The sequence below is a fragment of the Panthera tigris genome, chromosome A1 (genome assembly GCF_018350195.1).
Source record: "Panthera tigris isolate Pti1 chromosome A1, P.tigris_Pti1_mat1.1, whole genome shotgun sequence".
Classification (NCBI taxonomy): Eukaryota; Metazoa; Chordata; class Mammalia; order Carnivora; family Felidae; genus Panthera; species Panthera tigris.
In genome coordinates this window covers 136,775,120-136,792,840 of record NC_056660.1, presented here as the reverse complement: position 1 = coordinate 136,792,840, position 17,721 = coordinate 136,775,120, and the positions used below count along the sequence as shown (strand labels likewise).

General features: G+C 39.1%; 1 protein-coding gene across 2 annotated transcripts in view; it reads right to left on the bottom strand.

The window, feature by feature from the left end:
* Positions 1-10,680, bottom strand: part of TNPO1 (transportin 1) — a 90,858-nt gene extending 80,178 nt beyond the window's left edge. For both annotated transcript variants that reach the window (XM_007079853.3, XM_042988167.1), the window contains exon 1: positions 10,589-10,680. In XM_007079853.3, the coding sequence (XP_007079915.1) occupies positions 10,589-10,603 (15 nt within the window). In that variant the 5' untranslated portion in view covers positions 10,604-10,680. The remainder of the gene's footprint in view (positions 1-10,588) is intronic.
* Positions 10,681-17,721: the final 7,041 nt, after the last annotated feature.

Sequence of the window (17,721 nt, the reverse complement as noted above, 5' to 3'; positions counted from 1 at the left end):
AAAAAAAATCTTTAAATGAAAAATAGACATGTCACTGCTTCTCACTGTATACAAAAAAAGGAAACAATATGAATGAAATTCTAGCTCCCTTCAAGTATCTCTCCTAACCTTGATCTCCTCCCCAGAGGTATTCTAATATTCACCTGATGCATAAGCTTATAGAGCGGTTATTTTGTGCATCTAAATACGTATGTTTTTATAGAAGTAATGTTTTCTGTTTTATAAAACTCAGGGGTGCCTGGTTGGCTGTTGGTAGAGCATATGATCCCTGCTTTGGGTACAGAGATTACTTAAATAAATAATTAATTTAAAAAATTCTTTTAAAATATGCCTTTGCTTTCCTACTCATTATATATAACTCTACTTCATTACTAATTGCAGTATGAGTTCTTGAATACTTAACCTATTTATAATTTTGTACCACTACAAGCAATTCATTCATTTAACTGATATTTACTGAATGCCTACTGTATTCTAAGCACTGTTCTAGCTGCTGTAAATACAGCAATAAACAAAACAAAGACCTTTGCCCTCTTGGAGCTTACAATTGCATGGGAAGAGAAAGAAAATAAACAGATTATACCATTAAACTTTGCCTGCAAAGGGCCTGATAGTAAATATTCTAGGTTTTGCAGAGCACATGTCTGTTGTAGATTCTTTATGTTTGTTTTACAACACTTTAAAATGTAAAAACTGCTCTTAGCTCACAGGCTGTACAAAAACAAGCCAGAGGGTAGTGGGGCTCTAACTTGCCGACCTCTGATATAGCAGTGTAAAAGGTAGTATGAGCTTTGCAAAAAATAAAAGAATCCAGGATAAGGGGCAGGGGTGGGAGAAGGTAGGATACCATATTAAAAACGGTATCTGGGGGATTCTGTTGGTTAAGTGTCTGACTCTTGGTTTCAACTCAGGTCATAATCTCACCGTTCCTGAGTTCGAACCCCACATCTGGCTCCATGCTAACAGCACAGAGCCTGCTCGGTGTTCTCTCACTATCCCTCTCTCTCTCTGCCCCTCCCCTGCTCATGCTCGTTCTCTCTCTCAAAAATTAAAAAAAAAAAAAAAAAAAAAGAAGAAGAAGAAGAAGAAAAAGAAGGTGTTCAAAGGAGGTAACATCTGAGCAAAGACCAGACAGTAAAGCCAGTGAGCCAAGCAGATATTTGGGAAAAGCAGATTCCAGATAGCTGAACCAGTAGCTAAAGCAAAAGTCCCAAAGTAGGAACATGACTGATATGTTTTTGATAGAGCAAGGAGACCAGTGTGCAAAGAGGGAAACTGGTAATAGGAAATAAGGTCAAGAAGGTAAGGGACAAAGGGGAGTGGTTTGGGCAGATTATAAAAAGTTTTGTGGGCTACTGTAAGGACTAGATTTTCTCTGAATCAAAAGAAGAGCCACTGCAGTGCTCTGAATAAGGAAGTGACTGGGACTGTCTTAATTTGCAAAAGACTAGCTCTCGCTACTGTATTAAGAAAAGACTACCGGGAAGGACTAAGGTAGAATGGGGACACCTGAGTAACCTATTTAAACAGTATTTATGACAGTAGTAGCTTGCATCAAGGTGATAGTAGTGGAGAGGACGAGGCACTGTAAAATTCTGGATATATTTTGATGATATAGAAAAAACAGGTTGTCCTGAAACTATGGATGTGAAGAGTCACAGAAAAAGCAAAGTCCAGGATAACTCGAAGATTTCAGCCTGAGCTACTGGGAGGAGGAGTGGCTGACAGATAGAAATGGGGCAAGTCTATGTGTAGAGTAGGTACTGGGGAGATGTTTAGGAGTTTAGTTTGGAAATGCTGAGTTTGATGTATATCATTAGACATTTAGGTAGAGATGTTGAAGAGGCAGCTGTACACAGGAGACTAGAATTAGTTTGGTTGTTGCTGGCATTTACGTGGTATTTAAAGCCATGAGACTGAGTAAAATTACTAATGAAGTGATAGGAAAAACAAGACAACAAAAAGCAAGGACTGAGCCCTGGGTTCTTCAACAAACGAGGTCTGAAAGGAGAATTACAAGGGGCCAGGAAGGAGGTAGAAGATAAGCAGGGGGTGTGTGGTATACTGGAAAGCAAAGAAGAAAGTGTTTCAAGGATAAGGGAACAAACAGCCCTGTCAAATGCTGCTGATAGACCAAGTAAGATGAACAGAATCAATGGCATATGGCATTTGATAACATGGAAGTTAATGGAGAACATGAGCCGTTCAGCAGGAATGGGGCAGGCAAAAGCCTGATCGGAGTGGGTTTGGTGTAGTATACGAAAGGGAAGAATTTGGAATTACCAAGTACGGACAACTCTTTCAAGGAATAATGCTGCAAAGGAAACCCCAAAAATGGGGAAACAGGTGGTGAGGAGTGGATCAAGATTTTTGTTTTTAAATACTGGGAGAAATAATAGCATGTCTGTTTGCTGATAGACATAATTCAGTAAAGGAAAAACATGATGTGGAAGGAGAGAAGCTGAATTAATGTCCTTGAGCACATGGGCAAGGATGGGATCTAGTACAAAAGCAGACACAAGAACATGAACAGTTAACCTAAGTAATAAGCAGGAAGACAGCATGTACTGACACAGATGTTGGTAGGTACACAGGGTGCTGGGAGTCTGTGTAAGTTTTCTGATTGCTTCTATTTTGTTAGCAAAGCAGGAAGCAAGGTCACGTATGAGCTAAAAGTGAGGATGGGAAAAGAGATTCGAAGGTTTGAAAAAGAGAAGATATGAAATAGTCATACGGGAATAGGAGAGTGAACAGACTAAGAAAACACAGTGCAACCAACAGGCAGCATCAAGGGTCCCCTTGAGTAAAGTGGTCAGGTATCGTTGTGTGTTTTCTTCCAGCTATACTAAGTTGCATAATGGCAGGTACAAAGCAGAGAATTGGTTTTACGTAGGCCTGTGTTTCTACCAAACAAGCAAAGAGCAAGGAAGTGGATCCAAAGGAGTGATTAAAATGATAAACTGTGGGTGCCTGGGTGGCTCAGTTGGTTGAACGTCTGACTTCGGCTCAGGTCATGATCTTACAGTTCTGTGAGTTTGAGTCCTGCATCAGGCTCTCTCTTCTGTCTTCCTCTCTCTCTGCCCCTCCCCTGCTCACGTGCATGCGCTCACTCTCTCAAAACTAAATTAAAAAAAAAAAATTAAAAAAGATTAACCATGAAATTTCAGCTGGGTTAAGAAGGGGAGTGAAAATATCAAGAGCACGAGTGGCAGGGAAACAATAACAGGATCGATACAATGGAGATTACGCTGGGGTCAAAAAATGGTTGGGGCTGAGATATTAACCAGAAGGAGTGAGCTACAAAAACAGAAAGTGGGGTCACAAAATAGAACACATAAAATTGTAACTACGTAAGGACTGCAGTTACTGACAAGGCAGAAGGGTGTCACTACGGGAGTGAGTGACTGAGATAGGATAGACGAGCACTGGAGGAAAGGTCTAGGAATGAGAGGCCAGGATATTGGAAAGATCAGTTATGTACATTTTTTTCAATTTCAATATAAAGACTGAGGCAGCACTGAAGAGAGGGGCAATGAACCTGGAGCTAAAATAATTGAAGAATGAAGAGGAATGATCTGGAGGTCACGGATAGCAATTATACTATCAACAGTTAATAACCACCATGAGGGGTAATGGATTATATAAATCTGAGGATTTTTAGGGAGGAGGAGGAAGGGAGAAGAGTCTGAAAGCAGCAAGGAGTTGCACGGCAGACATCTTTCCCACCTCTAGAAACACTGATTAGAAGGGCTATAGAAAACAACACCCACAACTGCACAGTGCAAAAAGTCAGCTTTCCAGAAGAGCAAGTGAAGGAAATGTTTAAGAACAGGTTGAGACCGGACTCTGCAGATGAAGGACTGTAAATTCCAGTGGGCACAGAAGGGTATAAAGAGTTAGGAGGGATTTTTAGTGTTTTGTTTTGTTTTGTTTTTTAAAAAGACATATATAGACCCTTTTATGAACTGGAGTGCAGGCAATTAAAGGTGGGCTGGAAGTCTGGAGGTTCTGTGGCTACCGACATTCTCGAACACACAGGACCCCTGATACACTCATTCCCATGCTTCTCTAAGAAATGGAAATTGCTGTGTCAAAATGTTTTTGCTTTAAAATTAAAATGGCTCTACTGACTTACTCAACGTAGGAGTTTCCACTACAACCTTGTCACTACACACTAGCAAAACTTTTTCACTTTTGCCAGTATGACGGCAAACAAAATATCGCCATTTTACTTTGCACTTCTCTACTGGTGGGGCAGAGCATTAGCTGTATTGAGATTCTCTTTTGTGAAAATAAAAAAAAAAAATCTTTTTAATGTGTATTCATTTTTGAGAGAGAGAGAGAGATCATGAGCGAGGGAGGAGAGACAGAGGGAGACACAGAATCCGAAGCAGGCTCCAGGCTCTGAGCTGTCAGAACAGAGCCTGATGCGGGGCTCGAACTCACAAACCGCGAGATCATGACCTGAGCTGAAGTTGGACGCTTAACCAAGACTGAGCCACCCAGGCGCCCCTCTTTTGTGAATTTGGCTGTTAAGAAACGGAGTTGTCTTCTCTTTTTTTTTTTAATGTTTGTTTATTTTTGAGAGGGACAGAGAGAGTGACTGGGGCGGGGCAGAGAGAGGGAGGCACAGAATCCAAAGCAGGTTCCGTGCTGTCAGCACAGAACCCAACACCGGGTTCGAATTCACAAATCACGAGATCATGACCTGAGCCAAAGTCGGACGCTCAACCAACTGAGCCACCCAGGTGCCCCTTCTTCTCTTTTCTTAATGGTTTATAGTGCTTAGAAAGAAACTTTTTCTAATTCATTCCGCTCTTAATGATTCACACAAATGTTACAAATTCCTTGTTTCAAATCTTCCTATGGCTCATGCTAGGCCCAGTAGGTTATCTCTTCCTCAAATCCCTCTACTATCTACTAGAGACATTTAAGGCCCACCAGTCTTACTGGTCAAACCCATTAGTTTCCATACTATGACTGTTTTTGCACTACGTTTGAGGTGGTTTGGCCCACAGAGCAGAAAATATTTACTGTCTAGTCCTTTACAGAAAAAGTTCAAGGGCTCCTGCTCTGTATCTTTTAGGGCCCCTGAACTGCTTGCAGTTTCAAGAACACGGTAGGTCCTTATCGTTGCTGACAGTGTCTGAAGCGCTGCTCCTATTCCCTGCATGAACTCTATTACTAGCCCTGCTAGATACTGCCACAGATTTGTACTGTAAAGCTGTAACTACACTTTGTGACACTTTTTTCTTCACATCTCTCTCTCAAGTAGCACGTAAATCCCTAAATGACAAGGGACAATCCCAGCACTAAAAAATTTAGTAAATGAATAAATGGCACACAAAATCAATCCTTCATAATTTGCCATCTTTCTCATCATTTTCCTGTTTTCCTATGCTCCAGCTAAAAGTAACTATTTTTACTTTTATGTCATTATTTTTCAAAAATACTATTTTTAATGACAGCATAGTGATCAATTTTCTAAGTGTTTCTTTATAGTTTTGGTGGATACCACCTATTCCTAATCGTTTATTTATTGAGTACGGTCACGATTTGGTGAAGTATTTCTCTGCTCTAATCCCTTCCTTAGTAAAGACAAAAGCAATGGAAACTTGGCCTTTCTGGGATGGACCATTTTATCTATGACAGCCACTTCTATACCTGAGGATTAAGAGGCTCTGCTGAATATTATTTTATTAAAGGCTTCAGAGTCCTTCACGGTCAACTATAAAATGCAGTTAACTTTTTCCCTTCACTTTTCAGCATATAATTAATTCCCTACAGCTTGTAGTCTTATTCTCCTTAACTGGAGTATCTTTTATTATTACTATTTTTTTTTGTTATTTCTCTACTAAGACTTTAGTTTGGCAGGGGTTTTACTAAGTTTATTTTTCAATTTGGTTTAATAGGCCATTGTCACTTTTTTTTTTTTCATGTTTTATTTATTTTGAGAGAGAAAGTGTGTGTGAGCAGGGCAGAGAGAGAGAGAGAGAGAGAGAGAGAGAGAGAGAGAGAGACACACACACACAGAATGTGAAGCAGGCTCCAGGCTCTGAGCTGTCAGCCCAGAGCCCAACATGAGGCTCAAATTCAGAAGCCGTGAGATTATGACCTGAGCCAAAGTCAGACGCTCAACCGACTGAGTCACCCAGGCCATTGTCACTTTTTATACAGATCTCCCAAATTTGATGGATTTGTTTTTTCTTCCCCTATCTGTGTTGAGGTCATTACAAAGAGTGTTTCACCACAAATACTTTTTGCATTCATTTTAGAAACCATTCAGGTACACCTCATTACATTTCTTTCAGGTAAGGATATTTTTTCCTTTTGTAAAATATATGCAGATAGTTAAGGCCTCTCTGGTTTAACTTTGTAATTTACCCATTCATTACCTCCAGCTCAAGTTTACTATCTTCATAATGTGTAGATCCACTAAGTTACAGTGAATAATAAGATTCATCACAAGGTTCTGTATTTATTCAATGTGTACATATTCATAAGATTCTGAATATGTATATTACATGAAATTTTACAATTAAAGGATCTGAGCTTTGCAATCAGGTAGATCTAGATTCAGATTCAGCCTTGAACATTCTGAGTCCATGGGCAAAGTACTTGCTTATCTACAGGTAACTCCCAAGTGTAACAAAGAACTATGATACCGAGCAGCATGTATATAAAAGTAAAAAACTATGATAAATACCTACAAATAATGCCTGGTATAGTATATGGAAAAAATGTTATTTCACTCCCTCTTCCTTCCCATCTCAAGCAATAAGGGCAATAAATGCTGTGCTCCTCAGTTTTAAGTCCATCATTAAATTTTCTTAAGTAAAAACAATATGGGAGCTTTGGATATTCATATACTCCAACCCAGTATTTTACCTTTGGAGAATCTATCTTAATGAAATAAGCTAAAACACAGAAGCTGTCTGATGTACAAGGATGTTCATTGTAACATTTCTTAGACTGCCAAAAAAAAAAAATTAGAAACTTGCTAACTGTCCACTAGGACATTGTTTAATTATGAGAAAATCACATTATGAGGTCATTTTTAAAAAATGCTCACAGGGGCACCTAGGTGGCTCAATTGGCTGAGTGTGTTCAGCTCTTGATTTTGGCTCAGGTCATGATCTCATGGTCATGAGTTTGAGCCCCGTGTCGGACTCTGTACTGACAGTGAGGAGCCAGCTTGGGATTCTCTCTCTCCTCCTCTGTCCCTCCAACGCTCATGTGCACTCCTATCTGAAAATAAATAAATAAACTTATAAAAAGAAAATTTTAAATAAAAAAAAAATTTTCAGTGCTAACAAATTAACAGGAGAAAATGCTAATGTTGCTAAGTGAAAAAGCAGAATGAAAAGCTATTCATGGGGCACCTGGGTGGCTCAGTCGGTTAAGCGTCCGACTTCAGCTTAGGTCACGATCTCACACTCTGTGAGTTCGAGCCCCGCGTCGGGCTCTGTGCTGACGGCTCAGAGCCTGGAGCCTGTTTCAGATTCTGTGTCTCCCTCTCTCTCTGACCCTCCCCTGTTCATGCTCTGTCTCAAAAATAAATAAACATTAAAAAAAAAATTAAAAAAAAAAGCTATTCATATAGTAAAGTCTCAACTATGTAAAAATCAAATAAACTGAGAAAAAATATTGAAAGGAAATATATCAATGGGTTTACAGTAATTATCTCAAAGTCTAGATATTAGTGATTATAATTTGATGGGTTATTTTCTAAAATATCAATGATCATGATGATAATAGCAGTTATTATTTATGGAGTGTTTACCACATCAGGCCCCGTTCTAAGAGTTTACCAAATTAATTCAGTTAATCCTCACAGCATTATGAGATGAAAAAACTGAGGCACAGTGAAATGAAGTAACTTGCCCAAGTCCACACATGATATCAGAAGGTGCCAACATTTGAATCCAAGAAGTCTGGCTCTAGAGCTCCTGTTCCTAACCGCTACATTTGAAGATTTGCTTTGCTTTTAAATTTTAACTATTAAAAAGGCAAATGTCAACTCCAATCTTGTGGTCCTTCAGTTAGCAGCTTTGTTTTAGCTCTAGGCATTCTTTTAGTTCTGAGTTCAACTATTTGCTCTGCCATCAGGTGCCATTTTGGAACAAGATGTAGCTACCATTCCTGTATGGGTTCTATCCACTCCAGAAAATTCCAAGACAAATCTGCATCCCTATTTCCTGTTCCAATATCTCATTTAATCACTGAGACTCATTTAACCATTCTTAGTTATTACACCCACTTTCAGTACTTCAAAGAATCCTAGTAAGGAGGTCCTGAGGCAACCAAATGAACAGAGGCTTCTAGAAACTCTCCTACACCAACACCCAACCATAGAACTACAAATCTATACAGTTACCACTATACCTGTCCTCCATCATAAAGTTCACCCTGCAACCCAGGAGACTCCTTTCACCTGCCAACACTCACCAGATATCCGCCGCGACACAGGCTGAACGGGACCAATTAAGAAAGACTCCCAACATTTGGGGAATTTTTTGTCTCTGATCCCGATTTTTGAAGATGGCATTATTCTCCACTGTTTTCGAAAACAATCATCAGTTAATCAATCACTTTCATTCTTTCAGCTTTCTCACCCGTTTGCTGGTAGACCAAATTGTTTTTCTGGGAGAAAGACCTTTTTGGCACCAGTATAAATTCAAGTATCAACTCCAGGAAAAAAGTCACAATTTATACTCCAGGCAATAAACGCAACTCCCGCTTACTGCTGTGTTCCTCTCTGCGGTTTACATTTGATAAATTTATTTCATGACTTGTTACTTGTTTTGCCTTCCTTTATTAGTCAAATTTCTTTTAAAAACAGTATTTGCAGATTCCGACATGGATAAAAGCAAGCAATTCTTCTAAATACAGTACATTTACATTTCAGTGAAGTTCATTTACAATATTTAGAAAACCTGAGCTCATGTGATGGATTTAACGTTATATAAAAAAGAAAAACTAGTCATAAAAACAATGAATACAGTATCAAGTGTTGATAATGGAAATATTTACGAGAATCATGTGTATTTTTTTCCAAAATCTTACCCTGCTCATAACATATTTTGGTAATAAGCTTGATTACTTTAAAACATTTTTATAGGTATTTCTGTGGGAGGAATTTAATAATTCCCTGAATGCCTGGGACAAAAATGTAACCTCAAGGGTGACCCAGGTGGGGGCCCTTTTAGGAAAAACAAAATGGAGCACTAGTAGTTCATTAGGCCAACATTAACTCAGGTGATGTAAAAACTGGACTGGTAAACTGTTAGGCATTTATGAATGCATATGCTGGGGAGTAAAAGAGAAATCTGCACCTTCAAACTAACATTCCCCTTTTGCGGCTGCAAGTTTTCAAGTTGGTGGAGTCATTGTTCAAGAAGAAAGGTGTGCAGGGCAGGGTACAAGTGGAAAACAAAATCGTTTCTCCCCCAAGACTGAATACTTCCCTGCTTCAGTAAGTGGAACTTACTTGCCATTCTAGTATGAAAGCTTTGATACAAAAGGTAAAGTTAAAATCTAAAAGGAACTTTTGTTACCCTGAATGAAAATAAGCCTTTCAAGGATAGCCATTTTACAACCTTATATTTCCAAATACCGATGAGACAATACAACTTGTTTTTTTATAGACATCTTTTCTTAGGCTAAAAAAATTACCATTTATAAACTCATCAATGAAGTCATCACTGTTTCAAGGTAGGATTGTTATGAAGCTTCTTAAAACAACTGTCAAAACCAATTTGTGAATCCCGCCAAGTTTAAATTTCTACATCCAAATCTGTTGATGGACCAAACTAATTAGTGATTAAGAAAACGGACTTAGATTTAGGTAGCAAGCAGTCCTTGCCACATCCAGCTGGTTTTTACATCAGTAGACAAATAGGCGATCATTTTTAAAGGAAGAAAGCCTTTTCTTAATTGCGGTAGCTGGTCTGCTCCTCGGCAGCTGTTCCCTGTCGCGTGTTCTCGTGGGAGAAGTACAAAAGGGTGGAAGTGAAAAAAACACAAGCCCACGCAAAGCCCGTGCAGTTACTAACATTAAAGTTATGTAAATATGTCGTGAGGCCAAGAGGCCACAAGGGGCAAGAACCGCCCAGAGAAAGCGATCCGCCCGAGCTGAGTGTGGAGAGGAAGGCGTGTGCGGGCCTGGGACACCCGGGCAAAGGGGAACGGGCGGGGGACAAAGACGGGCCATCCGGGGCAGAGGCAGGCAGTGCCCCAAAGCGCCGAGAACCGGCAGAAGCAGCCGTCCTGGCGCAGCGACTGCGGCGCCAAGGCCCTCAAACGCCGCGGTATAACAGCTCCCCGGCGAGAAGACGCTCCCCTCCTCGCCGCTCTTACTGGCCCCCAGGCCGACCTCGGACACCTGAGGAGGCGCTGCCCGACCGCCGCCGGCGTCCCGCCGGACAGCTGTTGGGCTTAGAACCGCGCCGCCGCCGCCGCCGGGCTCCAAACGGCCGGGAGGGCGGCGGGTCGGGCGCCTCTCCCCGCGGCCCCTCAGGCAGCTTCGGAACAGCCTGCCTCCGCTCCCGCCCTCCAGTCAGGGGCCGCGCACCCTCACGCCACCTACCCGGTCCCACACCATCCCAGAGGCCTCCGGCGCTCGGGCCCTCTGCCGAAGCGGCGCTGCCTCCCGTCCGGGGCCTGAAATGGCTGCGGAACAAAGAGAATCTGGGCTCGGACGAGCGCTGGTCCGATTGGCCGGGGGGCGGGGCCCGCCGCGGGAACGTTCGGCGGCGGTCGCCTAGGCAACGGCGGCGCGGCGGGGAAAACCGCGGCCTGGGCCTGCTAGGTCCGCTGACCTGCGGTCGGCGGCGCGCGCCAGCGGTGGCTCAAGCCGCGCTGCAGCCGGCTGCTCTGCGCCGTGAGGCCTCGACCAAAAATGGCCCTGCAAGTGTGGACGCTTAGGGGCTGTCCAGGGCCTCCTAAGCGTGACGACCCTACCCCAGACGAACTTCCATACTTCCGGATAATCTCCAAAGTGACAGCCCTGCCCCGGGAGCCTATTTAACACGGAACATGCCGCATATCCCCCAATAATACAGTTCCAACGTTGCTGGTAAAAAACAGGAACGACTTCAGTAGATGGATATGGGCAGAGGGCTGCCTGCGAATGTTGCATGATTGACTTTTGAGGTATGCTGTATCTAGCATGTCAACTGCTTTCTATGCAAAATTAAAGGATTTATAAAATTAAGTTTTACATGTCCAGATGTATGTTAAAACCAGTGTCTTCCTTTTAGAAATAAGAAGCCCTCCTCTTTGTAAGCAGCCATCATGAGAAATTAAAATGCCTTCTGTTTTCTAAACAGAGCGTAATCCAAAATGGGAGACATAGATGTTTTTATATTCAATTATAATAATGGTAATGAACTGATAAATAACAGTTCCTTTCCCCACATTATTCTTATATATAAATTTCCTATGTATTATTATTTTAAATTTGCATACCTAGATGATCATTATAACCCATGGTGATGATGCTGCTGATAATATCCTTCCTCATAAGATCAACGTGTGTAAAATGCCAGCAGTTTTTACTGTCCTGTTTGTAAGTGCTGTATATATTATGTTTTGAAAATGTGTAGCAGTTGTTGCCTTCCAGGCTTATTGGAGGTAAAATTATAGTACCAATACTAGAAAGTTTTTTTATTTACATTGATAAAGCTTATTTGATTTACATTGATAAAGCAAGTAACAAACTTGCTAATAGTTTTCATTTGCAACAAGTCATTTTACAAAACAATTTATTTCACTTAAATTTTGAATCTAGAAGGACTATTTTTTATCATTAGGAAATGGAACATACGAAGCAAAAATATTTTACATAACTAAGACACTCATAATTAGGATTCCAACATTTTCTAATGTTAATTTGATAGCAGTTGGATACAGGAGCACGCACCAAAAGAGGCCTCCAGATAGGAGTATATTACTAAGAAAACAACTTAATGTAAACCTTCCGAAATGTAGTTTAGTGTATCTGCAGGAAAATTTACCCAGAATACATATATTTATCCAAATAACAAAAAGAGCTTATTTCTGCATTTGAAAAGTCCCATCATGGGACTTTTTTGGGACATCAAGGGAGCCTTGATCCTTGCAAATCAGGGGATGTGTGGTTTCTGCAATTTACTTTGCTAAGGAAAAACAACAGGAATACTTTTTAAATGTAAAAGTTTAGCAAATAATGACAGATGCAAAGAACTACTGACAAAGCAATTAGTCAGGAATTCACCTGAATAATACCTTGGAAGTAAATGAAATTAATTTTAAAAGGTGAAGTATTATTTAGTGTATGTAAGAGGATTTATTGACCAAAATCTTTTGAAATAAAAAAATACTGATCATCAAATGTTGTGAAATTGAGACTAAGAAAATTAAATATCCACACTTTTATGAAACTTAAATGAAAGTGCATTAAAATTTAGTATGAATAGCTCTGTATTGAATGAAGAGCTGCTTGCACGTATAGCCTTTTTGTCTCTACGTTCTAGGTTAGATTAAAAATACATGTTTTAAACAGTAAATCTTCTTACCATTAAGAAGGGCTTATTAACATGGCTTATTTTATTTTACTTTTCCTGTTACCTGTTAATCCTTTGCACAGTGTGCACATGAAATAGCAGCTACCCAGCAGTGTTTTCTCTTTAGACCCGAATACAAAGCAGCAAAGCTCATGTAGTAAAACTTTGTCCGTATTTTTTAAGGACGTACACTTAAATTAAACACAGTAAATGCCTTAGATTTTAACCCCCAGCCCTACTACAGATACCTTATATTTAAATTTTCTGCATTAATTCTTTTTTTAGGTGAACAAATTGGTGAGGATAAAAATCAAAGAATGGTAGAAATTACAAAATACATTGAGGAACCTACCTATAAGCTTTCCCCTCGGAAGGAAAAGATGCTCACTCTGTCGGATGTAGCATTGTCAAACAAGCATGAAACTGGGAGGCACAGGGCTTGTATGCGGATACTGGCTTCACCACTTCTGAATGCTTCCAATTCAGTCTTTCTGAGCTTCACTTCCTTGTCTTAAACAGGATTAAATAAGATAAAGTATATTAAGAGCTCATTAGCAGAGTGCCTGGCAGATAGTTAGAAGGCAATAAAAGATACTATTAATAGATGTTAATACATATGAAAGAACAGATGTTTGAGAAGGAGGACCGGTGATTGAATAAAAATTACAAGTTTGAAAGTCCAAAAATTGTTAAATATTTTAATAGGCCATTGTTGGTGAGCATATAGAAACACAGTAAAAGAAGTAAAATAATCTTTTAGATACAGGTGATCTTAAAAAACAGAATGTTTCTGAGTAATGTTCCCACCTTACACTTCTGAAAGATGTGAGAATTCTCATTATATTCTTTAATAGTAGACAGTTTAAGGAATTGCCTTCCATTGAAACATCTTCAGACTGACATCAAGGGAAAAAAAAATTTTTTAAGTGATATTTAGAAGAATGTAATTCAAATTTCAAAAGAGGACAGTGATAGTCAATAGTTAGAAATGTGTAAATAATCTATAGGCATTTTCCTTTGAAGCAAACCCCCTATATAGTTTGAATGTACAAAAAAGATAAATTAGAGAGTTATTAGGGAGTTAAAAGGATTAACTTCAAAGTTCCTTTAACTATTAATATCCCCTAGTGATTAAAATATGATTCTATTTATGAAAAGGTCTACTTAGACTTCTACTTCTGGGAAGATGGAGTAGACCTACTTTCGCCCTATTCCTCCCAGTAGGTACAACTAAAAACTCTAAACATTACATACAAAACAAACATAAGGAGACTCTGAAAGATGGAGAGAAGGCAGGCCAGCCGGTGCCCTCAGGACTGAAGGAACAACACGCTACTTAGTTCCCCAGGGTTTTGTTTTTGCCTCATACATCCCAGACTCGAAACTGAAGGAGCTGGTAACCTGGAAATGCCAATGGTTCAGACACACCAAAAAAATCCCCCACAAAATACTGCTCTCTTTAGCTGAAGAACCAGGAAAGAGGCAGTATGAGAGATAAAACAAAAACAAAAACAAAAACATTTAGACAGTAACTGCTAAAACTAAGGAAAAGTGGAAACTACAGAAAAAAATCATGGATCCCCCTTCCCCTCATTCCCCAACTCAAGTCAGCAAAGACCTAGTGGAAAGCCCAGACTCCCACCCTCACCAGACTATATAACAAGGTGCCCCAACCCTACCTCCCATCCTCTGCTGTCAGAGAAGCTAAGTAGGCAGCCCAGACTTTCATCCCTGCTGGCCAGTAATGTGAGACAGAGACAGAGACTTTCTTCTTGGGTGTCAGTGGAGGCCAATGGAGGAACTTACACTACTCTCCAACCTGGCAGTATTGAGGTGGAGGCTGCTGCCCACCCCTACTTCCTCTTCCAGTGCTTTGTCAGAAAAAGCCAGCTAAAACAGAATATTTAAATAAGATCCAAAGTCTTATAACATGATACCCCAAATGTTTAGGTCTCAGTTGAAAATTGCTCATCATATCAAGAACTAGAAAGATCTCAAACTATATTAAAAAAGACAACTAATTGGGGTGCCTGGGTGGCTCAGTCGGTTAGGTACCTGACTCTCGATTTTGGCTCAGATCATGATCTCATGGTTCGTGAGATCAAGCCCAGGGTCTGGCTCCACGCTGACAGCCCAGAGCCTGTTTGGTATCCTCGCTCTCCATCTCTCTCTGCCTCTCTCTCTCTCTCTCTCTCTCTCTCTCTCTCTCAATAAATAAACTTAAAAAAACAAAAGACAACTAATAGATTTCAAAACCAAGATGACAGAGATGTTAGAATTGTCTGACAAAGATTTTAAAGCAGACATAAAACACTTTTGAGCAACTACAAAAACACTTGAAACACAGGGAAAAAATAGAAAGTCTCAGCAAAGAAATAGAAGACATAAAGAAGGACCAAAAGAAATTTCGGAACTAAAACATACAATAATCAAAATAAAAAACTAAGTGGATGAGTTCAACAACTCTCTCAGTAGAGGAGACAGAGGAAAGAATCAGTGAAATTGTAGACAGAGCAATAGAAATTACCCATTTTAACAACAGAGAGAAAGTAAATTGAAAAAATGAATGGATGGAGTCTCATGGAATTAACAAATGGTTTAAAATTCATGTCCTCAGAGTCCTGGAAGGAGAAAAGAAAGAGAGTGACATTAAAAAATACTCAAAGAAATAATAGCTGAAAACTTCGGAAATTTGACAAAAGGCATAAACCCACAGACTAAGAAGTTGAGCAAAGTTTCAACAAAGGTGCCAAAACAATTAAACTGGGAAAGACGGTTTTCAACAAATAGAGCTGGGACAGCTGAGTATCCAAATGCAGAAGAATAAATCTGGACCTCTACCTCATATCATATACAAAAATTAACTCAAAATATAAGTGCTAAAATTAGAAAATTCTTAAAAGGAAACATGGAAATAAATCTTTATGACCTTCAGTAGGAAAGGACTTGTTAGATATGACACCAAAAGCTCACACAACAAAAGAAAAAAGTAGATAAGTTGGACTTCATCAAAATTTAAAATGTTTGTGCTTCAAAGGATACTATCAAGGAAGAAAGTAAAAAGACTATCCATGGACTAAGAAAAAATATTTGCAAAGAACTTATCAGAGAAGAGACCTGTGTCTGGAATAAAGAATTCTTACATCTCAATGATAAAAAAGATGAATAACCAAATTAAAAAATGGGCAAGGGATCTGTATTTCTCTAAAGAAGATGTACAAATGGCTGATAAGCATAAGAAAAGATGTTCAACATAATTAGCCTTTAGGGAAATGCAAATCAAAATAACGAGATACCACTTTATACCCACTAAGATAGCTATAGTAAGAAGGACAGATAATAACAAGTATTGACAAAAATGGGGAGCAATTGGAACTCTCATGCATTGCTGGTGGGGATGTAAATGCTGCAGCTGCTTTGGAAAAGAGTTTGGCAATTCTTCAAACAGTTAAACATAGTGTTACCATATGACCCAGCAATTCCACTCCTAATGGAAATGAAAGCATGTGTCCACACAAAACTTGTGCACAAATGTTCACAGCAGCATTATTTGTGGGAGCCAAAAAGTGGAAATAACTCAAATGTCCATTAACTGATGGATGAATAAACAAAATATACTATATCCATATAACAGAATATTAATTGATATTAAAAAGGAATAAAGTGCTAATACATGCTACCTCAAAAACATCATTCCAAGTGAAAAGATCCAGTTACAAAAGACTACACACCGTAGGACTGTATTTATGTGACACCACTATATATCTGTCTATATTTCTATAGAGATATATATAAAATATAGAGAGAGAGATATACAAAAATATATGGGTATATAACTTTCATATGTAAAATATATATCTCCATAGATATATCTATACAGATGTACATAAATCTCCATCTATCTCCAGAATAGGCAAAGACAGAGACAGAAAGTAGATTCATGGTTTCCAAGGATTAGAGGAGAGAAAATAGAGAGTGACTAGCAGTAGATATAGGGTTTCTCTTGGGGGTGACAAAAGCGGCTTAAAATTAGATAGTAGAGATTGTACAATCCTGTGAATATACTAGAAACCACTTTATGGTACATTTTAAAAGGGCAAATTGTATACTACATGAATTATAAATCAATATAATTGTTATTTTAAAAAATAAACAGGGGCGCCTTGGTGGCTCAGTTGGTTGAGTGTCCGGCTTCGGCTCAGGTCATGATCTCGCAGTCTGTGAGTTCGAGCTCCGCGTCGGGCTCTGTGCTGATAGCTCAGAACCTGGAGCCTGCTTCGGATTCTGTGTCCCCCTCTCTCTCTGCCCCTCCCCCACTCATGCTCTGTCTCTCTCTGTCTCAGAAATAAATAAACATTAAAAAAAATTAAAAAAATAAACAAATGAAACTGAAAAAAAGATTAACCCAAAGAAATCCATGCCAAGACACACTGTTCAATTCCTGAAAACTAAAAACAAAGGAAATAAACCTTGAAAACAGGGAGCAAAAAATGACATTTTACCTATAAGGGAAAAGCAATTTGAATGACAATGATTTCACATAAGAAATCACGGAGTCCAAAGGGAAATAACACTATGTTTTACAAGTATTGAAAGGAAGGAACTATCAACCCAGAATCCTGTACCTGGAAAAAATATCCTTAGGAATGAAAGGGAAATCATAACATTTTCAGATGAAGGAAAACTAAAAGATTTTTGTCACTAGCAGACTTTTCATAAAAGGATGGCTAAACATAAAGGAAATTATAAAAGAAAGTGTATAGGAACATTGGGAAGGAAGGAAGAATAAGCTAAGCAAAAATATGGGTAAATATAATAGGCTTCACTTCTCCTCTTGAGTTTTCTAAATTACGTTTGATGGTGGAAACAAAAATTACAACATTGTCCAATGTGATTCTAAATGTATGAAGAAAAAATATTTAAGACAATTATAGTATTTAAATGGAGAAGGTAAAGAGACATAAAGGGGGATAAGGGTTCTACAATTCACTTGAACTGGTAAAATGACACTACCAGTATGCTGGGATAAGTTATACATTCATAAAGTATATTATATATGCAACATGTATATTACATTTATATAACTAACTATAACAACTATAACTATAACTAAAGACCTAGAGCAACAAGTCAAAAAGTTATGTAGAGATACACTCAAAAACATTATATAGATAAA